The sequence below is a fragment of the Polypterus senegalus genome, chromosome 4, assembly GCF_016835505.1.
Source record: "Polypterus senegalus isolate Bchr_013 chromosome 4, ASM1683550v1, whole genome shotgun sequence".
In the NCBI taxonomy this organism is placed as follows: Eukaryota; Metazoa; Chordata; class Cladistia; order Polypteriformes; family Polypteridae; genus Polypterus; species Polypterus senegalus.
The window spans coordinates 36,303,112-36,327,386 of NC_053157.1; the positions used below are offsets into that span (position 1 = coordinate 36,303,112).

The window sequence follows — 24,275 nt, forward strand, 5'->3', positions numbered from 1 at the left end:
CTGTATGATCATGTATGTGAAAGATACATAATTCTTAGCATTGTACCTGGAAGCTTGTTCAAATACTCTTTAAGCATGTTCTCAGTGAAGAGTGTTATCTATATTAAAAAATTATAAGGTCTGTCAGTCTTTCACATGATTACTCGAGAACTACTGAGGCTTGAACCCTGATCTTGGTCTTAACTGAAAGCTTATGACTTGATGCATTCTGGGAATTAAAAAAAAGTCAACTTTTGCAAAGTGACCTGTGGTAGTGTGTTTATTATGGCAAAATGATTGCAAAAGCATCTGACATGGTGGAAAGGAAAAGAAGAGTGGTGACATCTGCCAACCATCAAGCAAATTGTAGAGGTTACTTACATGACAAAGAACACAATTATAACAAAAAGCAGATGCTGAAGCAGAGAAACAAGCAAGAAGTGATCCTGAATATAATTTTAGACTGAGGCAACTTGGTGGACAGAAAAGTTTACTGTAATAAAAGTATGGTTTCTGCAAGCCTGTCTACTGATAATCTCCCAGGTCACACTACATACGTGTTCAGAATTCATCATCAAGTGTTCATTTATTGATCATCAAACATCAAAATTTATTAAATATAAATAAAAGACAGCAAAGTGACCTGTGATCACAAGCTTAAGGCAAAGTGATCACATAACCAAGTTATAAGCACCATAATTGCAGAAAGAAAAATAAGAATGGCAACATATGCTGAGCGCTGGGAAAATTGCAGAAGATGATTAAGAACAAGAAAGGATAAGACAAACATGATGAAGCACATAAATGAGCAAGAAGTAATCATGAAAACAGAGCCACTGAGCTTGAGACAAACATGAACTCTCATAGGCAATGCAAAACAAAATCCAGGATACACAGTGCAAGAATGTCCCAGAGATAGAAATGCATGGTGACAATTGAAAATATTGCAGTGAAGACCATTATTAAGCAATTTTCATCAGAAATGTGATCAATGTGAAGTTGTATTTTTTAAGGATGAAAAAAACAAAGTGTTTCCAAAGCAGAAAAGTTTTGCTTACTCTAGATGAACCACCAGAAGTAATAAAATGCATTATGACTTGTGAAAGTAACTGTTTAGAATACATAAGAATCAACAGCTCCTTATCTTTAACATGATTTTTAGTTGCATTTTATTTTAGGGCTGTGGGTTTGCTTGTTTCACTTGTACAAAAATAAAGTGAACTATGAAACACTCATTATAGTGTGCATACTGATGTAAACTTAATATAATGTATAACTTAATATATTTTCAAACTTATAACTACTTACAGAAAAGATGAATTTAAGGAGAATTTTATATTAATGTGCAGACTTAAGAATAAAAATCAATGATTGTGTAAAATATTAAGCATGAAGCTTATTATCAGCAAAGCTAAGCACATTAGTTTCGATTTTAAATAATTAAAAAAAATGATGTTATTTTGCTTAACAAAAACATGTATAATATTAATTCAAGCAGGATTCAAAAATGCTACTTAAAATGTAATTTACTAATTAAAGACCTTTCTTTTCCAGATGGGCTCCTAAGAGATGAGTCACATTAATTCCTTTTGATTTGGTGAACAGCAAGCACAAAGAGAAAAGATAACATGCTGAAGATTAATTGCCCCAGGTTATATGCTACTGACAGCAGGTCTTTCACATATTTTAACTTATCCAAAAAAACTTTTTTTTTTGAAATGGTGAAATAAAAGCCACACATGGAAATGTGAGATGTTTTAATTAAATTGTTTTAAAGGTGTGCTGCCATTCAAGTTGACACTACTCTGAATATGAAATTCAAGTAGACCAAATTAAAAAAACTAATAGCCTGGACTATACAAAAATAGTAGAGACCACATTTTGTTGTTTGGTATTTCTCAGTGTGTGCCAACTTTTCTCTTAAATTCCAGTAACACGTGTTGGCTCTAAATTGGCCCTGTGAGAGTAAATAAAACACAGGGTCGGTCTAGAGCTGGCACCCATCTTGTACCTGATGCTGCTGGCTGCTGCCACTGGTAACTTTAACCTTAATTAAGGAGGTTCACAAATTAGTGAGTGGATGTATTAAATTCTGTATTATTCAGAAAAATGAATATAATTTCATCATAACATCTCATAACTTAAAATCAATATTTTACAAGGTAGCATTAATACCTGTTGTCATGACTGGAAAAATGTTAACATTATTCTAATTATTAAACATTTTTGTAATACATTTATGAAAATCCCACTTTAAAACATTATGCACTTTTAACATTAATATATATTCAGAAAGCTGTGATGGCCTGGCACCCTGTCCAGGTATTGCACACACAGCTGATATCATATATACATACATTATACAACTAACAATGTGTGCATGAACTGTTAAATTATATTTCGCTCCAATAGGAATTTTAGTTCTGATTTAGGCACAACACCACCACAGTGGGCCTTTTACATGGAAAGCAGTAGTGCCATGTACTGCAGTGCCTTGAAAATGGACAACATAGCCTATTATTGGACTCAACATGAATTTACAAATGTTTGGGGAAAAAAACTTTATCAAGACATGACATGTTTTTATTTGTGTGACTTAGTCATGCGCCTCATGTTGGCTACAAAGACAAAGCAGGGCAAGGACAGGCAACCTGCTTTTTGTAGTGTTCTCTTTTTGTCCGGTTTTCTCTCAAGTTAAACAGCTTGGATGGGGTAAAGTTTTCATGCTTTTTGGCACTTCTTTTTATGAGACGCTCCGAGGACACAGCAGTACATCTATGCCAACAGCCTTCTCATTATAACTCATGAGTTTCCAAGCAGCCCTGGCATTTTTTTTCTTGAGCTGGCCTATCATGAAATGCTCCATGAGAGTATTTGCTGCAAGCCCTGTGATCACAGCAGCAGCAGAATGCTCTCTGTCTTCTATTAGTGTGCAGTAAATCAGTCTGACATACACCGTATATATACATATATACATATATATATATATATATAGACAGACAGACAGACAGATACAGTAGATAGATAAAAGTGGGAAGTTTATATGCAAAGCTATGAATTTAGCAACGATTTTAAATTGTGAACTGGTAGTGTAATGTACAGCAGTGCCTGGAAAATGGACAACATCGTCTATTATTGGACTCCATAGGAATTTACAAATGTTAGGAAAAAACTGCACTATTTCTGGATAAAATACAGGATACAGATCATTTCTGAAATAAATAAAATGCTGGTAGAAATGATTACTAAAAGAGCAGCTTTATATGGTACTGTCACTTAAGATAACAAGTAATGTCTTTGGAGTGCAAACTAATCTTTCTCCAGGCACACCAATAAGCCAGTCAATGACTTTTAAGACAAGGTTTACATTTATTTATGAATTGGAAAATAGCTTTTGCTTTGTTCATTCTCAGAATTGTAAGTCAGTCGACTACTGACTGAGCAATATGATTTAGAAGCATTGCTTGCCTTCCTAGCACTTATTGCTTGTGGTGTACAAGCAAAGTACTTTTCTATACATAAAAATAACAACATGAACAAAAAATCATTATGAAGCTTGTCACCGAGCCACGTGTAGGACAATAAACAAAAGTGCTGCCTCTGCTAATTGCCTGAGCTGTTTTTAGTTCTCTTTCCCAGGCAGCCTCCACTTTCTGTCATCCCACAGTCATCAGTTAGAGCTGCGCTCTTTAAGTATTTTCCTCAATGATGCATGGCCTCATTTAGAAAACAGGAAGCACAATGTGGCAAACAAACAGATAAATTTCCTCTGCATGCATGGGCGGCCTTCCCAAATGACCGAGAATGTATGGCGGGGCAAATGGACTGATAGGCCCCTCCATCATCTTCACAAGCACTTACAATTTTCATTTCACACCAAACATATAATCAGATTTCAGAAAGAAGGCTTCATGCTCATTGAAAAGGAGGCAATGAGTCCCAGAACATCCTTGTTAGCCTGCAGAATAATTCCTGCCCTCAGGCTTGTGTAAGGCAATTATACTAAGCTAGTTACTCATCACAGAAAGGGATGAAAGCAAAGAATCAAACAACAAATCAACAAAAATGTATGATTCATTATTTTTCTTGTTACAAAATACAGTGTGCTGACAGCAGAACTTATGTGGATGGCATACCCTGGTATTATTCTGATGACTTCTGTTTTATCTATTTTAATGTGCAGAACTAGTAATATTTTATATGACTTTCACAATGCAATCTCCTGTTTGTATTCCCAATGCACTTTTTATCCATTCTTCCTTCTGTGTTGCGACCTGCTTATCCAGTTCAGAATTGTGGACAGCCAATGCCAGTGCCTATGATGTGAACATCCTTTTATTAGATGCAAGTCCATTGCAGGGCTCTTTCTCACACACATTGTCACATTCATTTACACGAGTGTTCATTGTAGAATTGCCAATTAAACTAACGGGCATGTGGCAGGAACACCAGAGTACATTAAGAAAAAACTCAAATAGACATGAGAGGAAAGAACTTTCTTCCTGTACTGATATCTTGTTATGTGCTTTACAAACTTCCTTAGGATGGTACTGATCAGCAAAGAACCAAATACACTTAAGGCTGATGGACTGATAAAATGCAACTATGTTAAGTTATAAGAGCTATAAGGATATTAACAGCATTCTTAATAAACATGGCAATATTTATTCCTAAAGTGATAAAAGATAGAAGACTGCTCAAAACACTCAGACATCAAAAATGTCCCTGGTAATAATAATAATAATAATAATAATTATTATTATTATTTTTATAACACAGAAATATCATAAAAAATTACCCACATCATTCAAGCTTATGTGGTTCAGTCTAGACAGATTGGCATCCAGTTGCAACTTTATTTTCTACAATAAAATACCACCAAATCCACAATCAATAGCTGCATATTAGCAAAATGTTTTCTCCATCATTGACTCTCTTGCTAATCTTTTAGGAGACAGAAAGAAAAGGAACAGCTTTAATTAAAACAACAACAACAAAACAACAGTTTCTTCTGGAGGTTTGGGTGAAGAACCAGTTATTTCATTAATTTGTTTGTTTTTATACTGGAAAATGAATGAATCTAACTTTTCAATTAAATAAGACTACGGTAATGCAGACATGCAGAAATTAAGGAATTAATTTAAACAGGAATCTTAAAATGTGAACACCTCTTTATGTAATTTCTACCACATTCAAAGAAAACATTTACAATGAAAACTTTGCTATTTTTTAATGAAACTTTATTAATGCATTTACCATTGAAATTAAAACTGTAACGGGTGTAATTCTGTAAAGCATTTTCTTTTATTTAGTTTTACAACAGAACTTGAATGAATCACAAACCAGTATGTCACCAGCTCGTCCTCAGAAAACCACCTAGCAAAAACCTTGCAGTTTAGTCAGCAATACCATGGAGACATCAGTCAAATGGCAAGGAGTTAACCTCTCACCTTTCTGTGGCAATTCAATTGTGGATGGATGCACAGGAGCCCAGCCAAAGCTCTGGCTCATCATATCTCTGCTTTAACAGACTTAAAGAGGTCTCAAGCATCCTATCAATACCTTTTAAGTACTGAATACATCTTGCAAATTCAGTGATGCAGTTTAAAAGGGTACTAAATAATTTTATGACCAACCAGCATTAACAGCCTTTATGCACAATACATTACAGTTTTATTAATATACTTTAAAATACAAGAGAAATAAACTGATGAAAAAAAATCCCAATTTGTTTCTAACTAAATATTTTTAAGTGAATGAGACTGAGTTTGATTTATGACTAATCAAAATGCTACTAGTGTTGCAGGGATAATAATTAACACTGGTTACATTATTTCTTGAATGCATGGAGCAAAAAAGATTCAAAGACATTTTTCAAAATGCATTTCTTTGACCCATCTGGAAATGGGTTCATTTCAAAGCAACTGCAAGGCAAAATAATTGCAATAACACCTCTTCATAGAAAGTATTGGTATTATCATTATTATTTCCAAATTGCATTCTATTGATGGGGTTTCTGTTAACATGGTATTATAATCTGATTGCTCTGTAAAGCCCATTATGCTAAAGGTGCATTTTAAAAAATAAAGATTTATTGATTGATTGATTATTCTTTCACCCTTCATTACATTGGGAGGCATTTGGCACAAATGCACCAAATATGTCCTGGGTGTCAAACTAGATGAGAAAACAACATTAAAAATGGCGGGCATGGATCATTAGAAGGTGCAGAATTTTATTGTGGTTACCACTGCATGAACAACCCAACTGCACCAAAGGGGTTACCAATACTGTATGGTGCTCTAAATATATATTTTGCAATAAAAGAATATTGAAATGTACCCTTATAAGGATAGATAGGAAATGGAATATTTAAAAATTAAATTAATGCTGATATAATCTGGAAGATTACAAAATGCTTCATAATATTTTCCAAGCTGTTGTGTTTTTCTGGATTTATGTATTACTGCATATTTCATTTGAAATTAAGCCTTTTAATAAATTCATACTTTAGGTTTTTTTTTTTGAGAGAGGCCAAAAAAATCCTATGTAACACTGTATATTTACTGCATCTTCGTAGTTGATATGCTTACAGAATTTATTGATAATATAGTGCTAACACTATAGTATAAGCCATATTTCTATTTTTTATAATCTAGAATTTTTATTTTTATATATTATAGTCAAGAAATGCTACTGGGGCTCCCTTATACCAACATCAATATGCCTCACTGTGGCTGCCAAGTCAAAAGTTACACACACACATATTATATATATATATATATAAAATCCCTGGATGGGACGATCAGTCCATCAGTGGATCTGTATTAGTTAATGTGTCACCCATGCAATTATGAAGTTGGCAGAAAAGCAGTACCAAGTGATAAAACCAGACTTAAGGAGATGTTACAGACATAGGAAGGCTTACTTTACAAATGCACTTTACTTGGCAAAGTATTAAACAAAAAATCATTATATAATTTTAGTTAAAGACAGTAAAGTTTATATTATGAAAGCTATTGGAGATGTCTCTTGTACTAAGCTGTGTCTGAATATACTGTAGTATCTTTATCTCTGCTATCATCCTGAAGAATATCACTGGAGAATACATTATATAAAAAAGAGCAGCAATGGATATCAGGCCAATCTGGCTAAGCTGAAAGTGTGCAGAAACACATCTTCTTCAAGTTTTAAAAAAATCATAAGATATTTTCCTGTTAAGACTATCAGTTTGAAATGTTTACTGAAAGAGGGCTATCAAGATAAAATGTTGCCTATTTGATAAATCTTCTACATAAATGATACAATAAGTAAAATCTAGAACAAAATTGCCACTCTTAAACTTCTAAGCAAGATGAAAAAGAATGTATTTTAATGTATAAACTCGTAATGTAGAAAGACCTAATGATCAATATCCGGGATGGTGACTCAGTGGTAGCAGTGCTGCCTTGCAACAAACAGACCCTTGTTCACACCCTCGGTGCTCCCTGTATGGAGTTTGCATGTTCTCCCAATGTCTATATGATTATGCTCTGGATGGTCCAGCTTCCTCCCACAATAGTAAATTGGCCCTAGAATGTGTGTGTTCAATCTGCAATGGACTGGCACCAAGTCCAGGTATTTTTCATGCCTTGCATCTGGTGCTTGCTGGGAAACTCCAGTTTCCTGCTATTAATAAAAACTAAAAAATCTAGTGTACAACATTAAATATAAAGTCAGTCCTTCAATGAACCAGACTATTAATATCTGTAAGAAAAATGAACGTTTTCATGTTTATAAAAATGAGTTCTATTGGAACCTTCAATACCTTCAACAACTATACTCACACTCATTTTGTGAAGATGGTTGTTCCAGTACATGGTCATGGTCACTATTGGCTTTCTTGTATACGTCTATACAGTATATAATGCAAAGTTGCCGCACTCACTCATCAACTAAAATGTTTAGTTACAAAGCTGAAAATTGGCAGGACATTATATTTAGAGCACTAGATATCTGCATTTGATTACAATGTGGTGACATTACAAAAGAAAAAAATGACTAATCATAAATATTATACTAATTTACTGTATTTGCTATGTGCTGCTCTGACAGTGTGCTTTATACAAATTAAGGACACATCCAAAGTGATTGACAGACCACACGAAGACAGGGCAGTGTCCTGGACAAAAAAAAAGAGATGTACTCATGTTCTGAAAATGAAGATATAAATCGGTGAAGCTCAAAGAAAATGCACATCTCAATGGTTGTTAGCTGGAGCTGTTTTTTGCTGTTGACGACTGGCATTCTTAAATGCAGAATGGCTCTCATCTATCGACCTCCTGGCATGAAGTACCAAGTGCCACAAAGCATCCTCATGCAAAAGAAAAATGTGGGAGGTGAGTTGACCCATGGAATTTCAGAATTTGTAGGTGCATTACCAAAGGGTGAATTGTGCAATAACAGCTGCACAGCTCTTTCAAACTGCTGTGCTGCAGGGCTTGTGAGTGACATGATAACAGTTGCACAGCAGTTCAAAAAGGGAACAAAGAACTTCTTAGGGGGAATCAGAGCCAATTACGTTTTTCAATTCAAAATAATACACCTTCCTGTAAAATTGTGCTTTGCAAAGGCCAACAAAAGCCTTCAACAAAAGTCAAGTCACTAGGAAAAGCAGGAAAAAAGGAAGAATTGATCTAAGAGGCAAATGTTTTACACATGGACAGCTGTGTATAACATGTTCAAGAGTAAGCAGCTCCAGTGACCTAAACATACTATTTTTAAATATTAAGTTCACTTAAAACATTTGAAATTCAATTGGCTACAGTTCATCTGTTTTTGCAACTGGAGCACAGGCAGGAGAAGTGATTTGCTCATGGTCGGTCACACAGTGTCAGTAGTAGGATTTCATCCTACAAACTCAGGGTTTGAAGTCCAAAGTCTTACTACACTGCCTACCAATAATACTAGCCCTTGGTAAAACAAAAAACAAAAGACTACCTTGGTAAAAAAAAAAAAACAAGACTATATATATTTTGTACAGGAAAACACTGTTACATAATTCTTCTGATACACCTGATTATCCAACAACACTATAACAGAGGTCCATTGTCTTATGCAATTTCCCAGGAACAGCCATGTAACACAGGTCGTATTTGATAAAAAGTGTTTATTGTGATATGAGTGCAAACCACAGTCTCTAAAGAAAGCTCAAAGAGATATGGAGAATGTTCAACCTCAACGACTGTGACCAGGCCATAAATCAAACCAAAGTCCCTCAAGCTGTAAACCAGTTATGATGACCACCATACTACTACAACTATTTTTATTATTCACGATAATAATACTTCACATTTACATAGCACTTTTTTCCACCACTCAAAGTGCTTCAGAGTGAAGAGTCACTTCAAACTCCACTAATGTGAAAAATCCACCTGGATAATGCAAAGTACACTCACCACACATTAGCTGACAAGGGATTAAGTGGTGTGAGAGCCAATCAGAGACAGGGGATAATTAGGGGGCAAGAATGGCTAGGGCGTGGTAGACAATTTAACCTGGACATTGAGATACACCCTAGCATAGTCTTTATGAGGACAGAGTCAGGGCCTCGTTTTATGTCTCATCCAAAGGACGGTCACATTTTTACAGCACAGTGTCACCATCACTGCACTGGGACATTGGGACCCACATTCAGACCTCTTCCAGCAGCAACACAAGCTTTTCGTAGATGGTCTCCCGTCCAAGTACTGGCTGGGCCAGAACACGCTTAGCTTCAGGTAGATGACCTGTTCTGAGACGCAGGTGAGAAGTACTAGTCAGTCTTCATTAAATGAAGATTTTTTTCACAGTATGAAAATACACTAGAATCTAACTAGCATTAGTATTACAATTATATTATAACCAGCAGCTTCTTTTATGGGTGGCACAATGACTAAAGCTTTCCTGTCTCATAACACCAGACCAAAGTTTTATAGAAATCCCAGGGGTTGTGACTGTGGAGTTTATACTTTGTCTGTCTCTGGATTAGTGGCCTCACATAACCCAAAGTGCACATGTTGGGTTCTGGCCCCATTATAACTGAATGTGAGTATGTGAGTCCTGTGAGGGACTGACATCAATATGAGGCTTGGAAAAAAGTGACTCCGCAAAGAGCATTTGAAGGTTTATCCAGCCTGACAGGCAAACTGAGTGCAGAACAGAGAGGAGAGCTCAAAATAAATGTAAAAGGTGAGTGGTGGAGTGGAAAGGGTCTAGAAAGTGTGAGTCTGAGGGACAGACGAGAGGAAAGCAGGGTGGTGTTTCTGTATTGTACTGTTGGTGAAATAGATATCTTTGCAATTCTTCCATGGGTAGGCCTAGAGGGCAACAAGTTTTTTTTCTTTTCTACTTCTATTTATTTATTTGTTGAATATATCTCTCGAGATCATTTTTGTTGGACAGAATACAATGTTTCCATGTTTTGCTTCCTTGGTTATATTTTCTGGTTGTTCTGGTCTCGTACTAGACTAAACAGAGTAACATTTAAGAATATCTTGTTTTAAGGTATTGGGTTGGTTCTAGTAATGTATCAAAATAACACGCAAAAAATCCATATTCTAGATGCAAACCAAAACAGATTATTGGAAATGGATATATCTGAAAATTACTCACACAAAAAAGTTTGGAATACATACTTCAAAAATAACTAAATGTTTAAATCATCCACACATATTATAATACAGTACACTGCTAATAGTAGAAAAGATACTTCATCCAAAAATGATCAAATGCAATTTCTATCCATTAGTTACCTTGTAATATATATAAATATCTGAATGCTTGCAAAAAATATTTTCAGCTGCACCTGATGGGGCATTATTTCAAAATATGTCTGAAAGGTATTGCTTTACACAGTTGATAAAGCTAAATCCCAGTGGATCAGAAATATATATTACACAGTTCAATGCTTTACTGGCTCACAAAAAATACTGATTCCATTGTTACAGGATTTTGGTCTGAGTTATGAAAAACACAACGATCCAATCAAATTGATTATCTTGCCCAGACATAAGGCGCAGCATTAGATACATTGATTACCTTGGCTGCCTTTTTGAAGACGTTTGCTCAAAGAGGAATACAGGAGCACACTATGTCACTGCTAGTCACCGAGTTATCAGGCACATGATGACAAACACTCTTCATTGCTAATTAAGAACAGAAGCAAGAGACAATGGTGTAGGGAAAATATCTGACCTAACACTATTGAAAACATTATGCAGCAAAAATGAATAGTTAATTTGTAGGTGTTTTATACAGTATGTATTTTTTTATTTTCAACAATTCTCTAGATCACAATGCTTTTTAATAATTATGGAAATTGTTATTGATGTTTAGAGGTGATGAGGTGATGTCTGGCATCATTCTGATCAAATTATTCCTCCTGATTTTAAAATGCATTGTTTTGTTATTACCAATGATAAATCTTTGTTGAACTGCACCAAAATAATGGACACCAACCTTCAGACCAAAAAGCTCAGGAAACAGGTTGGCCTTTATCAGAAAGAACTGACTTGCCTTTTCCTAATGACTACAAGTTGCACTGACATATTTTCTCTGGAATTTGTTGAGACTGTAATCATGTTTAATTATGCACTCTGTTTCCAGCCAGCCTTACATTAAAGTATTTATTAAGCATTATACTTTAACGAGTAAATTTACATAAAAAGTTAATACATTATTGTTACATATTGTACAGCATTTTTAATCTTTTTGTATCTTTTATGTTAATATTAAAACTTGACTTACAACCTTAGTACATTTAAACTGGGAATAGAACCTGACATTTTATCTAAAATAAATATGTGTCCTTTAGACCTAATAATATCTAGTTTGTTGAAATACACACTTGCAGAATTTACAAGGCCCATATGGCATAAAATTAAAAAAATATATATATTGAGCAGCATCTTGCATGGTTTTGTCCAAAAAGGCAGCAATCTGAACCAATAACTGAGATTTAAATGTTTTAAAACATTGTTAAAAATCTGCCTGGGTTATGTTTATGAATTTGTTATGCATTAAGTATTTTGGAGCTACACGCACATTCCCTTATTCAGTACTTTAAAAAACACTGATTAGGAGACATTTAACATGCAGTGTCCTCAAGACGGCAGTACGCTGGTGCAGTGGTAGCACTGCTGCCTCACAGTTAGGAGACCTGGGTTCGCTTCTCGGGTCATTCCTGCGTGGAGTTTGCATGTTCTCCCCGCATCTACGTGGGTTTCCTTCGGGTGCTTCAGTTTCCTCCCACAGTCCAAAGACATGTAGGTTAGGTGCATTGGCGATCCATAATTGTCCCCAGTGTGTGCATGTGCCCTGTGATGGGCTGGCGCCCTGAATGGGGTTTGTTTTCTGCCTAGCGCCCTGTGTTGGCTGGGATTGGCTCCAGCAGACCCCCCATGACCCTGTAGTTAGAAAATTCATTTTAATTAACTTCCTATCTCCTTCAGAATTTTGTTTCAGCTCATCCCAAAATTAGACTTCATGTGGACAATCCCTGCAAAGCAGCACCTAGAAATGAATAGCGGCCAGTACCAATAATAGGTGATCAACTGTGTTTTCATGTACACAGAGAACCCAAAATTCACCTTCATACAAAGTATAATCAGCCTTCAAGCACTTTAAGCACACTTCTGTCAACAGCTTAAATGTTAGACGCTGCAGTTTAAAAGAAGATGAAGCCCAACCTTAATATGATTTGCAAAGTACCTTGTATTGAATGAGAAAAATATGGTCAGAAGGTTTTACTGACAAAAAATGAAAGCTGCCCGGCAAAAAAAAATAAATTGGTGGTTCCTGCAGGGGATGTACTGTATAAATTCTACACAGAGATCTGAAAAATCCCACAGTGTATCAGGGGTGTCCAGCTCTGATCCTGGAGGGCAGCAGTGGATGCAGGTTTTTTTTTCTTGCCACTTCTTAATCAGTGACCAGGTTCTGCTGTTAATTGACTTCTTTCCTTCATTTTAATTGCTTTGTTTTCAAAGGTCCCATCCTCTGAATTGCTTAGTTTTTCCATAAATAGCAGCCAAACAAAAATGAGATGTGAAGTGATCCAACAGATGGCGATCTAATCCTCAGACTCCAAACAATTTAAATACAACCCATTTCTTAATTAGAAGCCAATTAACTGTTGGTGTTCTCAGCAGAAATTTCCAAAACTGTTGATTCTCTTTCTTCTAAGAGCACCATCAAAATGGTTTGTGCACCACAGCAGATCAATGTTACTGTGATCTTTACCTCTGCTTACCTTCAGACACTAAAGGACGATAGTTAGCTAGATAGTCTCCAGTCACCCACAGCCCTGCTCAATATTATGCAGGCTTAGAAAATGGAACAGGATGATAAAGAAAAGAAGAGCAAATACTGGTCACTGATTAACACTAGAATCCCTGAATCCTACGAAAAAACGTGTAATCCCGGGCCACCTTAAATTCCCTCACACCTCTCCATTAGCGTCTTTTGTTTTGCAAATTTGCTGATCAGTACAAGCAGCCTGCTATCCCATCCCTCCCAGCTCAAGTCTATTTATCTGGGCATAAGGTGCCTCGAGTTGTATAGGGTAAATAATATACTGTTATTTGGAACACATGCATTTCATGTGTGTTCCGTGTCTGCAACAATCTGTGTAAATGTAGCATGACAGGATATGTGAGCATATACCTAAAACAGAAACTTTTTTCATGTTATAGTACTAATGACAAAATTTTGACATGAAGTATATAATGTGTCAAGTCCAAATATCAAATAAACACTTTCACAAAAGTGCGCTTTTATTCAAGAGTATAACAAAGGAAAAAGAAATCGGGTTAGAGTATGACGCTGATACAACTGCTTGCGTGGTGCAGCGGTAAGAACTGCTGACTCATAATCAAGAGGTTGTTGGTTCGATTCCAGGTGCTTCACAAAATTACTGTTTTGAGTAGTGAATAGCTCTTATTTGTTACTATTATAGAATAAAAACATATTTGATTCATGACTGTAACAGGCGGAGTAAATTTATAGTACTTGTAAAGGTTAGCGTTTTTTTTTTTTTTTTTATTTATTAATTTTATTATAATCAATACATAGTAATCAAGTTTTTACAAAAAAAAAAGAATTATGCTAAGCACAGATCGATCCCCACCCTTGAGAGAGAGAGCAAGCCAAATGGTGTAAAATTTAAGGCTTGTAAAAAATACCTAAATCAACAAATTCTCTGTGCTTTATAAACTCATTTCAAAATATTACTGATTAGATCCTGCCATGTTTTGAAAAAAGTCTGCACAGATCCTCTAACTGAGTATTTGATTTTTCCAATTTCAAATAATATAACACATCAGTTTCCCACTGACTTAAAGAGGAGAGTTTGGGTTCTTCCAGTTTATCAGAATAAGTCTGCGTGCCAACAGTGTAGTGAATGCAATCACAATTTGTTTGTCTTTCTCCACTTTAAGACCCTCTGGAAGAACCCCAAACACAGCTGTTAATGGGTTAGGAGGGATTGTGAGTCCAAGACTGTCTGAGAGGTAATTAAAATTTTTGTCCAGAATAATGTTAATTTGGTGCAGGCCCAGAACATGTGACCCAGTGAGGCTGGGGCTTGGTTGCAACGTTCGCAGGTTGGATCATGCCCTGGAAACATTTTGGAGAGTTTTAGTCGAGACAGATGTGCTCGATATATAATTTTGAGTTGTATAATTGTATGCTTTGCGCATATGGAGCTTGAGTGAATTCTCTGCATTGCTACTTTCCACTCCTTTTCTGATATATTAATTGAGAGGTCATTTTCCCAGTGTCCTCTTGGATCTTTGAAAGGAAGGGATTGTAAAAGGATTTTATATATTGTAGAGATGGAGTCTAACTCCTTGAAATTGAGCAATACTTTTTCCAGCGTGGATGAGGGTGCAAGATGAGGAAAATCTGGAAGGTTCTGTTTAACAAAGTTCCTGATTTGAAGATAGTGAAAGAAATTTGTAGCTGGAATGTTAAATTTGGACTGTAATTGTTCATAGGATGCAAAGGCGTTGTCTATATAAAGATCTCTAACAAGTTAATTCCAAATTTTTCCAGATATTAAAACTGCATATGTTTGTGAGGGTTGAAAGAGGTGGTTCTTTTGCAGGGTGCCACAGAAAGAAGCTTCTCCGTCTTAAAATGCTTTCTACATTGGTTCCAGATTCTAAGTGAGTGGAGCACAATTGGGTTATTAGTGTATTGCCGATAGCGTGTGTTTATTGGAGCACAGAGCAGGAATACAAAGAAGTACTGCAGGATTTTACTTCTATTGCGGTCCATGCCTGTGTATGTTCTTCTATTTGTGTCCAGGTTCTTATCGCTGTATATTTGCGCCCAGTAATAAAACTGGAAGTTAGGTAGAGCCATGCCACCTTCTGCCTTTTGTCTTTGTAGGGTCGCTCTTTTGATGCGTGGATGTTTAGAATTCCAAATAAATGAGGTTATTGTTGAATCTAATTGCTTAAAGAACGATTTATTAATGTATATTGGTATGTTTTGAAATAAAAAGGAGCTTAGGAAGAATATTCATCTTAACAGTGTTAATTCTTCCAGCTAGTGTGAGATGAAGGGTTGACCATCTATGCAAGTCTTGTTTAATTTTTTCCATGCAGAGCGAAATTTTGTTGATATAGAACTTTATGTTTACTTGTGATGTTTATTTCGAGGTATTTAAACTGTTCTGCAATGATAAAAGGAAGGGTGTCTAATCTAATATTATATGCTTGCGAATTCACGGAAAGAGTACACTTTTATTCAGATTAATTCTGAGACCAGAGAGCTTTTGAAATTCTGTGAGTGCTGCTAAGACTGCAGGCACAGAATTTTCTGGGTCCGATATATACAGTACCATGTCATCTGCATATAATGAGATTTTCTGTTCCAGTCCTTCTCTGCTAATCCCCTTTATCTGATCAGTATTTCGACAATGTATTGCCAGTGGTTCAATGGCAATTGCAAACAGCAGTGGTGACAAAGGGCATCCTTGTCTTGTGCCACGTTCTAGTTTAAAGTAGTCTGAGCAAATGTTATTGATGCAAACTGAAGCTTCTGGGTTAGTATACAGTAATTTAATCCATGCACAAATGTTGGGCCAAACCCAAACTTCTCCAAAATAGTAAAAGGTATTTCCATTCAATCATGTCGAAAGCTTTTCTGCATCCAATGATAATAATATTTCTGGGGTGTTTGATTTAGTTGGTGAGTATATTACATTAAACAGGCGTCGAAGATTTGAAGATAAGTGTCGGCCCCTAATAAATCCAGTTTGGTCTTGTGATATTACCGAGGGGAGCACTTTCTCCATCCTTCTAGCTATGATTTTAGAGAGTATTTTAACGTCGTTATTCAGAAGTGAAATTGGTCTGTATGATGCACATTGTAATAAGTCCTTATTTTGTTTTGGAAAGACAGTGATTAGTGCTTGGCGAAAGGTTTGTGGAAGAGATTGGTTATCTCTGGCTTCTGTAAATGTTGCTAATAGGAGGGGAGCTAGCTGAGCGGAGAATTTCTTGTAAAAAACTCTGCAGGGTAGCCGTCAGGGCCTGCTGCTTTTCCACCTTGGAGTGGAAGTTTTTGCAGTTTTTTTCTCTCAGTCACGTTCACGCTCCCCCTGATCTGACACTGCTGTTTTCAAATAAAGACGCGCTATAACAAAGGTGAACTCAGATGAGGATGAGGGTTCTATATCGGAGAAAGAGAACAGAAGCCCTCCCCACAAGAAATGTCCACTCACATATAACAACAATGCACCTGCACCAGACATAAAGGTAAAAGATGGCACCGTTTCGATGCAACAACAGGATGGGTGTCACCCTGCCAGTGAATCTGCCATATACTCGTCCTTCAACGAAACGGTAGGGTCTACAGAGCTCGCCAAGGTATCGTGCAAAGTTCCTTTTGTGATGGTCTTTATATGAAAAACATTTATATGTTACTTATATAAAAGCCACATCAAATGTTACTTAGCTATTTTCCTATATTTATTTACTTATCTTCCTACAGAGTAAAATCAAAGTAGACTGCAGAGTTTCCTGTTTTCGATCGACACAGGCAAGTAATATCTATTCGCTGTTGTTATGCCATATAATGATGGAGTAGGTAAAATGGCAGAAAGATATTACAGCAGACAGAGGAACTTCTCAAGCATGGACAGCCAAGTAGCTGCAGTGGCATGCGTGTGTTTGTGAGTGTTCTGTCAGCTGAGCTCATTGCAAAGTAATCAGTAAGCCTCAGTTACCTTGTGCTACCGAGATCCTGAATGGATAACAGCTATTTTAGCTTTTGATTTTCTCTTTGAGGTGTCTTTTGATCAGCTTCTTTGCTCTCTCCGTGAAACCCTGGCTATTTAAAGTGCATGGACTGGAGGAATTGACAGGCAAACGTTTTAGGAAGATGCAAATATACAAAATATGCAAATACACCAAAATCTGAAAATATCCAAAATAAGTCTGATCCCAGGCATTTGAATTAGGGATGCTTAACCTGTACATAAAATTCTTATTCTCATTATTCTCAACTGCAATTCAGTAATGCCAGACATTCCTCCTAGTATTACATATATTTCATATATTGTGTAAGAGGAAAAAATGAACTCAACATCCATTCTAAAAAAAAAGTAGTGCAGAGTAAGTGTCTCTTCCTTTTTGTTTTGCAAATGCACACTGTCACTTTTCACTAATTCCTACATTGTACCATATATTGGGATAAGAGTATAAAAGCACATGCAGACATACATTTATATTAATTTTATAAACAGAAAACAAGTTGCAAGATGAAACTCTGACTTCTACTTTACTACCCTTTAGTGATATACAGTGATGTTGTTAAGTAATACAAACAGACTATATTGTGTAATTCAATATAGCTCTCTAATGTAGTCCCTCTGAAATCAAGAAACTTTGTACATACACAGAGTGCAAAATCAATAAGTGCAGGCTGTTTGGTATTAACTTCATTTAGCTTGGACCGCTCTGATGAGGTCAGTTAAATTACCAGTATGAGAAAGCTTCATTAAATCCAGTATACTTACAGGTATGCCGGGCAAGTGAGTAATTGGAACCGCCTGTAGTCAGCCCGAAGCCATCAGGAGCCTGGGAAGCAGTGCGAGGTCGAGACAACAGTTTTGGAGGCTCAATTTCAGCACCAAACTCAGCCCCGATTACTCCAAGCAAAACAATGGCAGTTGCTTGTTTTCTTCTTTCTTCATATGAGGTTGAAATTTTCTTCATGTGGGGCATGAGACCAGAAAGGCAGCCTGAAAAAAAAACACACACAGAGAAAAAGAAATGTGAAAAACAGAATTTCACAGAAACAGCTTTTTAATAAACTGTATTCAGGTGGTCCCCAAACATAAAATACAATTATATCTGCTAATTTACAAGTCAAAAATAAGTTTGTAAAATTAGTATAAATTACTGTTCTCAAGGTATTACATCTTTCTGTTATTTAAAAAGATAATTACCTACTATTAAACTAGAATAGCATATTTTGTCTTTAAAAAAACACTCAAACAAACAGACTGAAATAAGGAGGACACTCCAGACTGGAAGTAGCGCACCTTAAAGAAGCGACTCTATTGCCTATAAGTAATTCGCTTGTTCTCATAAGAATATAACTATACACTGTTCATCAAACAATATTAAATACAGTAGCTAGCACTGTTAACACAGTTCACAGTTAACACAGTTCCAAGGACCTTCATTTAAATCCTGGCACACATAACTCCATGTGTCAAATGTTTCTTCCACATCCAAATCACATGCATCTTAGGTAGGGATGTGGAGTCGGTAGACAAAACCTTCAACTTTCAACTCTGACTCCACAATTTCTGGTACCAACTCCAAACTCTTCGATTTCTGGTACCACCAACTTCAACTCCACTATTTGTAATTGGACTAATGTATTTACTATGCAGATTAGAAAGCACACAACAGTCAAGATACAAGTCATTTCATCATTGCAAGTGTGAATCATCAGGCTACATTTTTTGCACTCGCAACCTGTTAAAGTTTGGATTTAAAGTTTGTAGCATTGCTGTTGTGGCTTACAAACACTGAGTAACATTAAACAAAAGACTAAACTTACAAATTTAAAAAAGAAACTCCATTTTTATCAAAAGTCTAGTAGAAAAATAGTTTAACTGAATCAGTATATGTGGAATTGGAAAGTTGAATACACTATTTTACAATTTACATTTAGTCAGAATTGGTACATTTTTACTGACTCAAACTCGGACTTCAGTACCCCAATATTTGCTTCCAACTCCCCAGCCCTGATCTTAAGAAAACTGGCAACTATAAACTGCCTCTGAATAAGTGAGAATGTACATTTGTGTGCCCAACAACAGACCATTCAGTGTTGGCTCCTGCCTTGCATCCAATCCTTCTGAGGTAGACACCAGCTTCCCATAACTGAGAAATGGATGTGCAGATTGCAAAGTGGATAGATATTTATTCAGTTGTCAGTTGCACACACCATCTAGGGTTTGGTTTTAATATTTAAACGTTTCTATAGTATTTTATTCTGCAACTTCATAATTATCAATGTATAGATATAAAAATCCTTTATGCAAAAAAAAAAATGTGGTACAACTACTATATAGAATAAAGTTGACTAAGCTCAATTTATGGTTAAATGGACAGTAAGTGGAAACAGTATTACATAATAATGTGTACCAACATGAGACATTTTTAATGAAAGGTTCTGCACAGTTTTAGTGCAATAAGCAGTTACTACACCAATCTAAATATTGGCTTCCATTACAAATATCTTCTATACTTTATTCAACTTTTAATTATGTGCTAACTGAACAATCAAATTAAAATAATCATAAATCTGTATATGCATACAGTATGTTGCAAGCTGACCTGACCAAGAAAACTGCAATCTAATAGAAAAAAAACCTTCTGATACCACAACTGAAAGATGGACGGAAGAAGAAAGCACATAATCTTTCTGTAATGATGCCAACCTCAGGATGTAATGTTTTAAACTTTTTACACAAGAAAAAACATTAGGCATAACTGGTCAAAAACAAGATTGCTCATTTAATAAGTGTGTGCATCTATAAACATTTCAACTTAATAAAACTGACAACTAAATGAAATTAAATGTTGTAGACCCGGAACAGGCAGGGTCAGTCCTGAAGGGCCACGATTTCTTAATTAGTGTCTAATTGATGACTCTAAATGATCTCCACTAAATCATCTCCTCTTAATTAAGACTCCTTGTTTACCTGTTTTTTGCATTTAAAGTAATCAGCAGTGTGAAATTTCCCCTTTAAGAAAAAACCAGCAGAGCTCTAAACCGTATTTCGGCATTTTGGATTGCGGACTTACATTCAGTCTTTTTTGTTAATTTAGAAATGTTTGCATACAACTAAGTGGTCATTTTTTTAATGCTTAATCACAGCTGAGAATGCTGTGTTTGCTGTTCATTAAAAGAATACAGTGCCTCTGTAATGGTGTCTTATGTGATTAAAATCATTATTTATTTTTAACAGAAAAATAACAGACTGCACTCAAACTAAAGAGACTGGTTAGCAGCATGGAAGCACACTGCAACGGTACTTTTCAGTATAAAAAGTGGTGGTGTTTGTGGTCTTATTTTGAGATTCTATAATAGATAACATGAGCAGTCAATTTTTGTGATAAAGATAAGCTGTCAGATTGTGCATTTGTTGGACATGTGACAGTCAAACACAAGCACAATAAAGTCTTTACAGCTTACGGCCACCAATTATTGAGATTATCTATAAATGCTCAGGCCAATAGGCCAAAAGGGAAAAAAATTGAGACTGCAATACCATATCAACTGAAAACACACTATTTTCGACTGGCATGCTTTGCAAAATGACCTTTACACAATATTCCCCACTGAACTCCACAGTTGGGGCATTGAGAAAGAGAAAAAACATTATAATAAGAAAGGGAGCCGGCATATCAAACACATGTATTCGCCTGCCACCTTTAAATCTTTAAAAGGGCTTATTTCATATTGAGCGCCTCTGTTTCGGAAGTGAACCCAGTGCAATTCTATTGTGCAAACAGGCAGGCCCCTGGAGTCATTTCCTTATCCAGAGAATGAGCCCCCACACCCCACCTCATCTACAGCAGTCTCTGCATGGAGCATGCGTCAGAACAATGGCTTTGGAAAAGAGCTTTATTCTGTTGGAGCACGCTGATTGTTCTGTCAGCTGACCTCTGCAGAAGGGAATTGCTAACTGCAGCCAAGCTCCTCAACTGACAAACAAGCTCCATCTATTTTCACTACGGCAGATTCTTGCCCAGGCGCCTGGGCCAAGGGCTGGCATGACATTCTAGATCAAGATGAATTGGCACAAACTCCTGATTCTAGGATTGTTTTATAGCATTTAATTTACTTTTTTCCCTTGCTTGGATGAGCACAGCTCTAGTTATGGATTTCTATTCTAATGTACTGGAGCAGGCACTGAAAGGAGCCAATGAAGCAGATGCAGGAGTGGGGAGAGCAGGGATACTGATCAATATACAGGGCCCTGACCCCAGCCGTTCAGGCTCTGCAATAGTCACTTGTGCTCAAAAATGCCATGTGTGCAGTTCCAGTAGGAAACCAAACACCAGGGACAATGTTTTGCTTGCATAGTATGTGCTTTCAAAGGCTCTCCTGTCTGCAGAACTAGACATGCATGAGGAAACACATAAAGTAAACACACACATCTAGACGTGTTTATATACACAGCACAAATAAGTAACTGAACTGGGATGTAGCTTTACTCCTGGATTACCTGACTTGATGTTGAGGCCATTTTTTTAGAAGGCAATTTAGACTTTGTTTACACTTCCACTGTTAGACGTTATAGATTTCAATGTAGAGATATGATCCTAAATGTACTTCAGACTGTTTCAGCTTTCTGCATTTAGCTTCCATTAATTAAGGAGGAAGGCACTAATACAACATTTCAATATTATTCTGGAGTGACATTTAGCAACTTTGCCCCCACAGTATTATTAAGGTACTTGTTGCGTGGTCAACCACTGCTTCCAGTCACCAGCTAAGGATCAGAGACAGATAAACAGACATTGAAACATTTGATATACATATATAGGCACTTCGTTTTTCCCTATTTGGCTCTTCATGTGTCTGCACATTTAGAGTGGTCTCTAAGTGAGGGTATTGTAGGCAGACCATAATAATTATATACAATACTGTATATAAGACAAGTATAAAATAAAGAAGCTGTCCCAGTCCTTGGGGTGCTAAGCAGACTGTTGGGCCATGGTATATGATTACTGCGGATCGCTGCAAAGAAAACAGATGGCAAATCATGAAAATGACCTGACAGACTGAGAAAATAAAAAATGAGTAAACACTAGAGAATCAACACAAGAAAGGACAAAACAACATATAAAAGAACATGCAAAAAGATGCCATAAACAGGCAGGACAGAAGAGCACTCAGCTTTATCTATTTACATCGCTAATTACTTTAATTTTAGGGTGACGCAATTCTCTAATAAGACACGGGCATGAAAACTGAACAAGAAAAAGAAAAATGTGTGTCTTTACTGCAGCATTTTGTTAAAGGAAAACTTGTTCTCTTATTCTGAGGTCTACCTTTATACAAGCACAACAGCAAGACACAATGACAGAGAACACCATGACTGAAATTTACCAAGGCTCGAGATCATACAGACCTCTCAGAAAATGAAAGACACAGATGTTGTGAAGGTGATGATTAAAAAAATAAAAACAATGGCCGAAGTATAAATGAAACACGTTTGTGGTACATATAAAAAAAAAAAACACTAAATGTGGAATGAGTGTGTCTTATGATTTTGAACACAAAAAATGCACCAGAAGGAATACCACATGCACTTCAGAACATGTCATCCATTTGAAAGCTGAGCATGCTAAGGCCTGGCCCATACTTGGTTAGGAGACCATCTAGGAGTTTGGGCTGCTGATGGTAGAGGTGTTGGCGAGGCAAGTAGGGGGAGCTTAACCTGTGATCTAAATGTGGATTCTAATGTCCCAGTGCATTGATAGGGATACTGTGCTGAAAAATGGTGCAGTCCTTCAGATAAGACGTAAAATTGAGGTCCTGACTCTCTGCTGTCATTGAAGATCCCTGGGCTTTGTTTGTAAAGAGTAGGGTGTATCCTGATGCCCTGGTTAAACTGCCCACCATGCCCTTGTCATTCTGACCCCTTAATCATTCCCTGTCTCTAACTGGCTAACTATCTATCACCCATAATGTGTGGTGAGTGAACTGGCATAAGTGAGAGAAGAAATGTATAAATGTAAAAAAAAAATATATTATTAAGGATGTGGAAGTTTGAAACAGCGAAAACTGGGTGTGCCGGGAACCATGCAGGATACACAGAGATGGTGGAATGTTGATTTGATTTTTTGAATGAAATTAGGCATTTCTAAAAACAAAAGAGTTTGTAAGAAACTGGCATAGAATGTAAAGTGGCTTCTTTAAGGAGAAACACAATAAGGATTAGCAATTTCACTTTATAGCCTTGGACACAAGAAATTTCTTATCATATAAAATATTATTTCAGCACATTTTGTCCAGCACACTGTCCTGTGGATCCAAAGTTTATTCCAACAACAATGTGTATAAAGGTGGAACCGACCCTGTAGATGGTGCCAGTCTTAGGGCACACACCCAGGTACTCATAATGAGTCCATTTTAGATCGGCTAATCAATCTAACTTTGACTGTGAGACAAAACCAAAGAGGCTAGATGAAATTCATGAGGCAATGTTGAGAACATTTAAAACCAAGCCAAGGCCCTGTGACCTTACCAGCATTACCTTCAAATACAGGACATCTCAATACACACTATACACTGCTATATGTACAAGGCATTCTGTATATTAATGGAAAAATTTCCATTAATTGTCACACCTACTCTGAAAAAGAGCAACCTAGTATTAAGAAATATGATGTCATACAGATGGAAAGCTTACAGTATGTAGTAGGATCTGGAAAATGACTAATCATGATTAGACACATGAGACAGTGCTTATTCCTTAGTGAGCTAAATCATAAATAAGATTAATCTACAATGTTTTTGTGAAAGTGCCAGATATGAAAAATGGCATCCTGTAAGCATTATATCCACTGGACATTTCTGTTCTGATAATCATCCCCTCTCTCCTTAGTCAAGCACAGAAGTGGCAAAGCAAGAATTTGGGCACCATTGCAAGAAAAAGCGGCATGCTGTTTTTGGCAATCAGCACATCAAACCACTGTCTAATGTCAAGAAAACAATAACCTGCAGCCTCTCAC

The 24,275-nt window shown here is 36.4% G+C and overlaps 1 protein-coding gene across 4 annotated transcripts in view; it reads right to left on the reverse strand.

Annotated features, from left to right (window-relative positions):
* LOC120527253 (WD repeat-containing protein 7) overlaps positions 1-24,275 on the reverse strand; it is a 522,770-nt gene that overhangs the window by 170,084 nt on the left and 328,411 nt on the right. For all 4 annotated transcript variants that reach the window (XM_039750464.1, XM_039750463.1, XM_039750462.1 and 1 more), the window contains one exon: positions 18,026-18,250. In XM_039750464.1, the coding sequence (XP_039606398.1) occupies positions 18,026-18,250 (225 nt within the window). The remainder of the gene's footprint in view (positions 1-18,025; positions 18,251-24,275) is intronic.